Raw genomic sequence first — 11,692 nt, 5'->3', positions numbered from 1 at the left:
TCTTCTGGATATATATCTAGTAGAGGAATTATAGAATCAAATAACAGGTCTATTTTTAGTTCTCTAAGTGTTCTCCAGATATCTTTCTGAAAGGATAGACTCTCACTGGATTAAAGATTTAAACTTAAGACATGAAACTATAAAAATATTAGAATAAAGTATAGGGAAAACACTTGAAGAAATTGGCCTGGGTGAAAATTTTATGAGGAGGACACCCCAGGCAATTGAAGCAACATCAAAAATACATTACTGGGACCTCATCAAACTAAAAAGCTTCTGCACAGCCAAGAATACAGTGAGTAAAGTAAGCAGACAGCCCTCAGAATGGGAGAAGATATTTGCTGGTTATGTCTCCAACAAAGGTTTAATAACCAGAATCCACAGAGAACTCAAACGTATTAGCAAGAAGAGAACAAGTGATTCCATCTCACGGTGGGCAAGGGACTTAAAGAAAAACTTCTCTGAAAACAGGCACATGGCCTACAGATATATGAAAAAATGCTCATCATCTTTAATCATCAGAGAAATGCAAATCAAAACTACTTTGAGATATCATCTAATACCAGTAAAATTAGCCCATTTCACAAAATCCCAAAATCACAGATGCTGGCGTGGTTGTGGAGAAAAGGGAATACTCCTACACTGCTGGTGGGATTGCAAACTAATACATTACACAATTTGAATCCAAATATTGCATATCATATTAGGAAATCTGATAGTGCTTGAGGAAATATTATCAAGAGCTAGATAAACACTGACAGATCACAGAGAACCAAAAAGAGGTTCAAGTTTAAAGCAGAGAAACAAAAGCTTGGGTTCCAGTCGTCACTGAACCACCAATTTGTTTTCTTCATCTTTACCATGAAGAGGTCGTCTACGTATTCTCTGAAGTGAGAAATAAAAACTGAAATAAAATTAAAATAATGACTTGATTTCTAAGATCATTGTACTTCTAAAATTCCTGTTTCATGTGAGATGACAGAAATAAAAACTCATGAAAAACAAAAAGATAGTATTTTACATACTGATTTATTGTAAAGCTTAATAATCACAAAGTATTTAATAAAAAATAGTTTTAAATACATTTTTAAAGTCCTAAATAAAGCTTCTACTTAGGATAAATACACATACTTTTAGACATACAAGTGTAGCTTTTGAAAAAATTAAAAAAAAATTTTTTTTTTAAAGAAACATATTCTTCCTAGGTTGCCCAGGCTGCCATCATGGGCTCAAGTGATCTTCCTACCTCAGCCTCCCAAGAAGTTAAGATTATAGTCACGTGCCATGGTGTGGAGCTTAAAAATGCAATTTTAAAGGAAGATTTCAGACCTCTTAAGCTTATGTGATGGCTAATTGTCAGCTTGAGGACTTCAAAAATGTGCATCTATAAAAATTTGAGGAAATTAATGAAGATAAACATCTACCGTATAATGTAGGAGAAAGCCTCATGATCTACTTAGAAATGCATACATTCTGCATTTTATAATAATATTCACAAAGTTATTGTTATTACAAAATTTTTCACTATATATTCTGGTTTAAACTCCCTCATATGTCACCTTCACAAATAGCAAGCACAGGTTTATAAAATATATATGTTACAATATATCCATACATATACACAGTACTTTTCCCCTTGTATATAATGCCCCTTCATAAGAAGATATTTGGTCTAAGGAACAATCAGAGCATAGCAAAATGCTGCTTTAACTGTTTAATTAAATGCTGTGTATCCACATGATCTGGAAATGCTGCTTCAGACTTCTGTGCAGCAACATAGCTTCTCTGCAGATCTCCAATCTGTAAGAAACCCAAGAATAAAGTCATAGGATGAGAACAGAAAAAATAAGTAAGGAAGTGAAAAAAAGACATCCTATCTGCATCCTAGAAACTCCAAGGGTTCTTACAGGTAAATTGCTTGATAATACTACTTTCATTTTAGAATTCCCTCACCTAGATCATAATTCAATCTTGAAAAATAAATGAGAAAAATAAAATAACCAATTATAACTAATGTATGCTTATTATAGCTGTCTAGCAAATAACTTAAAAACCTGTGTTTTCTTTTCCTATTATAAACATAAAGTGATATTTGTATGTTGAAATAGCCAGTTCCAGATAGCTTAGGAAAATCTCAGGGAAACGAGATGCAATGTACCATAAACAAAGACACACTTTGATTAGGGAACTATCTTTTAGAAATTTCAAGCCGTAACTATTGTATTTAATATATGTTCTAAGATTATAAAATGATGCTAGAACAATAATTTTGGAAAGATATATCGTTTTAAAAGTTTATAAAGGGTATTTCTGATTTTCAACGAACTGTGTATTAAAGTCCAGTCTCAAAAAACTCCACATGTACTATCCAGATACTGCCTGAATATATCTTTTTTATTGATACATAAGAACTGTACATTATTTATGGGTACATATGATAATTTGATATATACCTACAATGTGTAATGATCAAATCAGGGTAACTGTGATATCTATAACCTCAAACATTTATCATTTCTTTGTGTTAGGAATGTTCTAAATCTCTTCTATTTTCAAATATATAATAAATAATTGTTAATTACAGTCTGAAATTATCTTATTTACATTACAAACATTTTTGGCCATTTCTGTGTTCTCAAAATGGACAACACTTTCATGTTAAAAGGTTTCCGAGTAAAAGTTATTAGATGTAATTTATTTTCTCCTTACTATTAAAAATGGCACACACCATGAAAAAAAATAAAAAATAAAAATGGCACATCGTTCTTTTTTACTTTTGGATATTAACTTGCAACACAGTGTTAATAGTTGCATTTCCCCCAAATTGTTCATAGTTAAGATATCTTTCACTGATAGCCCCAATTTTATAGTAATCTTGCAAGACTTGGTGGCAATATGATACACAATAATATACAGATTTCCTCACTGTAAAAGCCAATAACTAAATGCATCCCAAAATAGGAATTACTCAATGAGTATTTTTCTTCAGGGACCAAATGTCATATTTTAAAATATAAAATAATTATTCTGTAATCTATAATAGTTGAAATTTACTCGATATTCAATAATAAATTAAAGTTAAACTGTTCCTTGAAGTAAAGATATATTAACTATAATAATTAAAAGTTTTTAAAAAACCATTTCTTTTAGAAAGGTAAGGTTAGAATTTCCTTATTTATTTTTACTTTTTTTTCAAGCCAAGAAATAAAAAGAATAGTTCAGATGATAAATTAATAAAGAAAGAGAATACCTTATCAGAGACTGTGGCAAAGTTAAAATGTGGTTCATACATATGAGGCGCTAAACTTGATGCAGTTTGTAACAGTGCCCTTGCCTGGAAAAAAAGAATAGAAAAACCAAAGACATATAAGTATCTATCAGTATTATATTTGTGTTATCAGTACTATATTTGTGACTTCTTTTGTAAAAGAATTCTTTACCTAGGATAGAGCCTTACTAAACATGATAAATATAGATGGCATTCCTCTTGAAATGCAATGACTTACTAAAATACAGCTAACTATTGTTATCTTGACAAAATTATGCTAATGATAAGTGATTCAAAAGACAGAGAAAGACTAGGTGTGGTGGCTCATACCTGTAATCCCAGTACTCTGGGAGACTGAGATGGGTGGATTGCTTAAGCTCAGGAGTTCAAGACTAGCCTGAGCAAAAGTGAGACCCTGTCTCTACTAAAAATAGAAAAACTGGCCAGGAGTGGTGGTGGCATCTGTAGTCCAAGGGACTCGGGAGGCTGAGGGAAGAGGATTGCTTGAGCCCAAGAGTTTGAGGTTGCTGTGAGCTATCATGCCATGGCACTCTACCTAGGTGACAAAGTGAAACTCTGTTTCAAAAAAACCCCAAAAAAACAGAAAACAGAGAAAATACAAAAATTGAAAATTTAGAGATTTAAAGTTGGTTGAGAACCACTGTTCTTACAAAGTTTATATATCAATATGATATACAATTTGAATTATACTCTTTTTTTTTTTTTTTTTTTTTTGACAGAGCCTCAAGCTGTCCCCCTGGGTAGAGTGCCGTGGCATTACAGCTCACAGCAACCTCCAACTCCCGGGCTCAAGCGAGTCTCCTGCTTCCGCCTCCCAAGTAGCTGGGACCACAGGCGCCCGCCACAACGCCCGTCTATTTTTTGGTTGCAGCCGTCATTGTTGTTTTGGCGGGTCCGGGCTGGGGATTCGAACCCGCCACCTTAGGTGTACGTGGCTGGCGCCTTAGCTGGTTGAGCTATAGGCGCTGAGCCGAATTATACTCTTAACACTAAAAAAAATTCTTCTTAGTTTGTGCTGCTATTGATTGATTTAACAGGCTCTAATTACTTGTTCTCTAACACAATAACAAAAATTTGCATTTTTAAACACTAAAAATACTGCTGTAAATTTCAAAGCCCAAAACTCTGAGGATGACAGTGAACAGGCATTTATTACACTGCTGGCCAGTTTTGTATGTAAAATGGCAGTTGAATGCGACAAGATTTCTGTTCTCTAAGATATATAAAACACAACTTTCACATTATTTTTTGTTCCCTATAGGTTCAAAGGATCATGCATTGCAGAGACCACTGAGTGGCATGAGATGTTCATATATCTACCATAAAGAGCACAAATTCAGTATTACACGCTGCTGAACAACCCTCTGGCTTGTAACTAACCTTGAAACTAATATCGTGATCCTCAGGACAAATTCATATATCTTTTTTTATAGAAAATAAAATGATACAGGTTCATATAGAATGGTAGATGTTTTAACAATAAAATGGGATTCATCTCATGAAAGCTTTCATCAAAACACTTCAAGTCAATTGCATACTAGAGAAACTATAGTAAGTAGGAGGGAAAAGAAATCACCAGTAACAGAAAAAAATCACAAAGTTCCATGACAAAACCCCTTTACAGTAGTTACAGTCTATAAATTTTAAGTCCATCTTATTTACTTTATGAGAATTAAGGTAATATCCGATGATGTTTCTTTCCTTGTTTTTGTTAAAAGTGTATCACTGTGCCTAGGAGATGAGGTTGGGGTTAATATCCCAGCATGCTGCTCACCATGTCTGTAAACCTGGATAAACTTACTCACCCTCCTTAAGTCTCCATTTCTTCATCTCCAAAGTGAAGAATGCAAAAATATTTACCTGGATTACTACTAATACTGTACAAATGTACTTAGCATTTTAAATTTTTTGTTTTACATATTTATAATAATAATGCACTTTATTATGCATCTCCTATGTGCTTAGTACCGTGGGTCTACTATGTCAAGAGCTTTACATGCATAGTCTACTCCTAACAGAAACACTGTCAGATCAGTACTACTATTTATTTTCTCTATCATCCTTTCATTCCACAAATATTGACTGAGCATCTACCATGTGCCAGGCACTATTTCTGATGCTGAAAATATAATAGCTACATGACAGATAAGGTCCCTGCTTTCATGCAGCTAACAGTCTACGTTCTATACATAAATGGGAAAATAATCATGAAGTGGTAAGTGCTTTGAAGAAAAAAAGTAGATATGATAGCACTCGAAGGCTATCATGTTAGAGATGGTCTTTCTAAGGAGGTGGCATTTAAGCTAAGATATGAATGACAAAAAGAAATTTTGTCTGAAGGAAGAACCTTCCAAAGATCTGAAGGTAAAACGTTCCAAAGGCCCTAACAGAAGATTGAGCAGTGCAGTCTCCAGAGCAGCAAGACAGTGACATGTCTGCCAATCAATGGGAAAGGAGAGACAAAAGATGCCCTATGAAAGGAAGCCAGAGGCCAGATTATGTGAAGTCCAGATTTTATTCCAAGTAAAGGAATAAGGAGAAGGCACTAATGGATTTTAAGCAAAGTAATAACAAAATAATCTTGTTTTTAAAAAAATCCCTTATGCTGGCTCAGCACTTGTAGCTCAGTGGCTAGGGCACCAGCCACATACACCAGGGCTGGCAGGTTCAAACCCAGCCTGGGTCTGCCAAACAATGACAACTACAACAAAAAAAATAGCTGGGTGTTGTGGTGGGTGCCTGTAGTCCCCACTACTTGGGAGACTGAAGCAAGAGAATTGCTTAAGCCCGAGTTTGAGGTTGCTGTGAGCTGTGATGCCATAGCACTCTACTGAGGGAGACACAGTGAAACTCTGTCTCAAAAAGAAAAAAAAAAAATCCCTTGCACTGTTCTGAGGTAGAGTGCACTCATTTGCTGATGTAAGTGGAAACAAAAAGACCAGTTAAGGGGCTCTTGTAACAGTCTAGGCAAGAAACAGAGCAATTTACAGAAAAAAGGTCAGGTTCAAGATGTGATGGGACTTTGAGGTTAAATACCAAGCCTTGCTGAATGTGAACAGGGGTGGCAGAGAGAAGAGGTAAGAAAAGGGGCTTCAAGGGTAGTTCCCAGGACCTGGGCTTGAACAATCAGACGGTGACCAAAACTGGGATGGTAACTGCTAGAACAATTTACTAAGATAGGGAAGACTGGGGAGGTGCAGATTTGTCCTAATAAAATCAAATGTTATATTTTGGTTTCAGAATGATTAAGTAACTTGGGACAGAGCTGGGATTCCCAGGCCTGTGGGACTCTAGAGCTCATGTTAAAAATACAAGGTACACTGTAACACTGGCCACACCTGCCAGCTTTTCCTTGAAGAAGGCAGATGGCCCGCTGTGCCACTGCCAATACACTGACCTGTTCAACATGACCCTTCCGCATCTCCAGCACGGCCAGGTTGTTGTAGGCCTCGGCATGGTGGTTGTTGTTAACCAAAGCCAGCCTGAAGCACTGATGGGCCAAATTCGTATCTCCTATTCCCTATAAAAGAAAAGAACTTATTTGCACCCATGAATCCATATGCTTCTTCCTACCATCTCCCCTTCTCTTTCCTCATATAAAACTTTTCTGCCACCACAGAAAAAGCAACAACTACCATACAATCATAGGAGTCAAGTGTGAATGTTATTTAAGTGAATTTAACTTAGGAACATAAAGTGAGCTATAATAACTCCTAGGAACTACTTCTAAATTGCCACATAGGACTATAACCAAACCTGGATTTATAGTACCTGAAAATTTCTTCAACGTAACTTTCCATAACAGAAATACATCCCAAGGACAACATACCACAGCTACATGTCCCAAGTTGTACCAGACATCAGCTGTCTCTTCTTCATTTTCGGCCAGAGAAAGGGCACGTTCAAATGAGGTCAGAGTCATATCGTACTGCTGGGCATAGAAGCAACACAGCCCCAGATTGTTAAAAAGCTGGCAGTTATAAACACCCATCTGCAGGAGTCGCCTTTTCAAAAAAAGAACACGCAAATTTAGGTGTCAGACCAACTTTACAAATGTTAAGCTACATTTTACAAAGTTAGAAAAGAATTCATCTTATAATTTTTAACACTCACAAAGAATATAAAGACAAAATGTTATAGTAAATACAAATGTTCATACCAAATGCAAAAGCGTATCTTTTATAATGGTACTAGTCATGGGAAACGTGTCCAGGGGCAAGATCAGAAACAACTTTATCCAAATTTTTTCCCCAAAAACTTTGTTAGAGAACAAACAACTAAGAAATAAATAGTCACATAAAGTAAAACCTACATATTTTAGTTCTGTAAAGGTTTGGTGTCCACAGGGTAAATTCCTAAGATCCTCTAATCTAATGTGGGGGCTGTGTTTAGCATTTCCCTCTAAGTTTTCAGCTGATTGGATCCTGTTTTGGGCTATCTGTATTTGTGGTTAAGCCGTGTCTACTGACCTTCGATGAGCTCCTAGGAAGAAAGGCAAGCCCATCAGGGAATCCCTACATTATCCAATTAGCTTTCACAATGCAGCTTGAGAGCTCCACTTGCTCCTCAGCATCATTAATCCCAAGGGACAGAGGACACGAGAGTTCAAATAAGCAAATGAAAATCCAGCCCAGCTGCTCTGAGAAACCCATGACCCACTTTGAGGTGGGGGAGTAGAGTCAGCTGCCCCTGTGTACAGAATGGCATTTGTGTTAGTATATTTTTATGCCTCTAACATATATTTGGAAAGAACTCCTGTCAGCTGCCAATCATCTCCTTATACATTACCCAAGGGGCTAAGGAGGAAATTGTAATTTAAAAATTAATTCAAAAGCCACACATAGGATAAAATAAGTATGTACTTAGAGAAACAGTGAAAATTATTTATTTAGACTTTGAAAAAAATATTTGAACTGTTAGGCACGGTGGCTCACACCTGTAATCTTAGCACTTAGCAAGGCAGATGAATCCCTTGAGCTCAGGAGTTCAAGACCAGACTGAGCAAGAGTGAGGCACTGTCTCTACTAAATATAGAAAAACTAGCTGGGCATTGCGGTGGTGCGTGTAATCCCAGCTACTCGGGAGGCTGAGGCAAGGGGATCACTTGAACCCAGGAGTTAGAGGTTGCTGTGAGCTAGGCTGACACCATGGCACTCTAGCAAGGCAACAGAATGAGACTCTATCTCAAAAAAAAAAAATTTTTTTTTAACAAAAGTTGACAATATTTCACAAAACAGGGGATTCTGTTTCAAATCCTCACCAAGTTTCAGAACACAGGGCCAAATGCTCTTTGCAAATCTCTTCACTATTTCAGTTTCAATGTCTCTAAGTTTAGTGGAGACAGTGATGAGAGGTGTTTTAAGTAACTATTACACTATTAATCTGTCTGGAAATGGCTAACCTGCACAATGACATGGGGTAAAACCTCACTCAATTATCCAGCCATGTTTCTGCAAGATGCCAGACCTTCTGCATGTTTCCAAACATTGGATGTCACTTTAATGCTCATAAAACATCTGAGTGTCAGAATTTTTAGACCTATATATTACTATATTAATATTTTTTACTACATTTGTATCCCATCTTAGTTATTGTTTCACAGGCAAGTAGTTCTACAAATTGAAGGTAAAGCACACCTGTAAAACCGGAGAGCTACTTCTGGCTGGTCAGAGTAAAAGTGGTTGCTTCCAATGCATGCGATGGCTTCCACATGAGTATTGTCTTGTTTCAGAACTTCTTTGTAGTATTCAGTTGCAGATGGAATATTGTTCATTTCCTATTCTCCATCAAGACAGAAAAGCAATACTTCATTAATATTGGAGAACAAATTTTTTTTTCTGACTTTAGCTAAATCCATTCATTCAACACCTATTTATTAAAAGCCTGACTCAATATGTCAGACTCTATTCTGGAGAGACAAGATGAATAAAAAGGTTACTGTCCTCAAGGAGGTCGTATCTGGGGGGCAAGACAAACAAATGAGCAAACAGGTAATACAATGTTAGCCAAGCATAAGGGATGTAAAGAAAAACAAAGCAGGCTCGGCGCCTGTGGCTCAAGCAGCTAAGGCACCAGCCACATACACCTAAGGTGGCGGGTTCGTATCCTCAGCCTGGGCCCACCAAACAACAATGACGGCTGCAACCAAAAAAAAAATGGCCAGGCGTTGTGGCAGGCGCCTGTAGTCCCAGCTACTTGGGAGGCTGAGGCAGGAGACTCGCTTGAGCCCAGGAGTTGGAGGTTGCTGTGAGCTGTGATGCCATGGCACTCTACCCACGGGGATAGCTTGAGGCTCTGTCCAAAAAAAAAAAAGAAGAAAAACAAAGCAGGGTAAAGTGGAGGGAGTGCTGCTTCAGAAGGGGTGGTCGAAGGGACGCTTTGGAAGAGGTGCTATTTGAAGAGAGACCTGAATAAAATAAGCGATCAAGACCTGGGCATATGTGGGGGACACTCACTTTGGGCAGAGGGAAGAGCGAATGTATGAGACGGGAATGAGAACCCACAAGTCCCATATAAAGAACCACACCAAAACAAGTGAGGCATAAAAGGAGATCAGAGAGGCAGCCAGGGCCTTTGTTGGCCATGGTGACACATGAGAGACCACCATTACAGGATTAAGACCAGAGGAGTAACATAATGATATTTGCATTTTTAAAGACTAACTTGCTGCCACACGCAGGACATACCAAACTAAGGAAGAATGGTAGCAACAAGATCAAGAGCCCAGAAAAGAAATGATGGTAACCCAGAATGTGTTCAGAAATACACACAATTTTAAAAACTAAAGAAACTTTCTACATTTATTAGAAGGTTTAATAGTTAAAATAGTTTACTATTTTAAATTGCATATGAACTTTATGGACACCCTGTATATTCTTTATAAAATACTGATAATCATAAGTAAATGCATCTCATTTATTAAGGAATGTATTTCTTTTTTTTAATAACTTAGGTTTGTTTTATCTTTTACAGAGAAAGGTGGCTAACAATAGGTGATACTTTTTCTTTTTTATTTCAGGTCAATGTGAGGGTACAAACAACCAGGTCACAATTTGTTAGGCAGAATCCATTGTGTAGTTGTGTCCTGCACCCAAAAGATGCGCCATGTATCTCTACATTATGCCCATTAAGTGGGATCACACCAATTCCCTCCTCTTCCCTTGCTCCTCCTCCCCTACTTGAACTGAATTGAGTTTTACTCTTATGTGGGCGTGAATTAGAACATTACTGGATTCATATTAATATTGAGTACATTGGATATTTGCTTTTCCATTCTTGTGTTACATTACTAATAAGAATGTGTTTCAACTCCAACCAAGTTAATACAAAAGATGTAAAGTTGTCATCTTTTTATGGCTGAATAGTATTCCATGGTATACATATACCACAGCTTGTTAATCCATTCCTGAGTTGATGGGCATTTAAGTTGTTTCCATGGATTGGCAATTGTAAATTGAGCTGAAATAATCTAGTGCAAATGTCTTTTTTTCTTCTGGGTAGATGCCTAGTAGTGGAATTATAGGGTCAAATGGGAGGTCTAATTTGAATTCTTTAAGGATTCTCCATATTTCTTTCCAAAGAGGCTGTTTAGTTTTCAGTCCCACCAACAGTGCAAAAGTGCTCCCCTCTCTCCATGCCAGCCATCTGCAACTTTGGGACTTTGTGATGCGGGCTAATCTTACTGGGGTAAGGTGGTATCTCAGGGTGGTCTTAATTTGCATTCCTCCAATGATTAGGGATGATGAGCATTTTTTCATATGTTTGTTAGCCATTCATCTATCTTCCTCAGAGAAGGTTCTTCTGTTCATGTCTTCTGCCCAGTGATAGATGAGATTGTTTGCCCTTTTTTGTTGAGTTCTCTGTAGATCCTAGTTATCAAGTCTTTGTTAGATGTAACATGCAAATATCTTTTCCCATTCTGAAAGTTGTCTATTTGCTTTGATTGCTGTATCCTTAGCTGTGCAGAAGCATTACAGTTTAAGTCCTATTTGTTTATTTTTGTTGTTGTTGCAATTGCCATGGAAGTCTTCTTCATAAAATCTCTCCCCAGGCCAACATTCTCTGGAGTTTTTCCCACACTTTCTTCTAGGATATTTATCATTTCACATCTTAAATATAAATCTTTTATCCATTCTGAGTCAATTTTTGTAAGTGGTGGAAGATGGGGGTCCAGTTTTAGTCTTTTACATGTGATTATCCAGTTCTCCCAGCACCATTTCTTGAATGGGGATTCTTTGCCCCACTGTATGCTTGGATAAAACAAACCAAGCTTTTGTTTGGTTTATCAAAGATCAGATGACTAGGCTCGGCGCCTATGGCTCAACCGGCTAAGGCGCCAGCCACGTACACCTAAGGTGGCGGGTTCGAATCCCCAGCCCGGACCCGCCAAACAACAATGACGGC

At 37.2% G+C, this 11,692-nt stretch overlaps 1 protein-coding gene across 1 annotated transcript in view; it reads right to left on the bottom strand.

The window, feature by feature from the left end:
- Positions 1-1,100: 1,100 nt before the first annotated feature.
- TTC8 (tetratricopeptide repeat domain 8) overlaps positions 1,101-11,692 on the bottom strand; it is a 66,468-nt gene continuing 55,876 nt past the window's right edge. Inside the window, exons 10-14 of the mRNA XM_003786970.3 lie at positions 8,926-9,065; positions 7,119-7,293; positions 6,687-6,809; positions 3,251-3,334; positions 1,101-1,800 (exon numbers count right to left, since the gene is read on the bottom strand). Coding sequence (XP_003787018.1) covers positions 1,684-1,800; positions 3,251-3,334; positions 6,687-6,809; positions 7,119-7,293; positions 8,926-9,065 — 639 coding nt within the window. The 3' untranslated portion in view covers positions 1,101-1,683. The remainder of the gene's footprint in view (positions 1,801-3,250; positions 3,335-6,686; positions 6,810-7,118; positions 7,294-8,925; positions 9,066-11,692) is intronic.

The sequence above is a fragment of the Otolemur garnettii genome, unplaced genomic scaffold (genome assembly GCF_000181295.1).
Source record: "Otolemur garnettii isolate 467f Iridium unplaced genomic scaffold, OtoGar3 scaffold00020, whole genome shotgun sequence".
In the NCBI taxonomy this organism is placed as follows: domain Eukaryota; kingdom Metazoa; phylum Chordata; class Mammalia; order Primates; family Galagidae; genus Otolemur; species Otolemur garnettii.
This window is presented reverse-complemented; position numbering and strand designations above follow the sequence as displayed.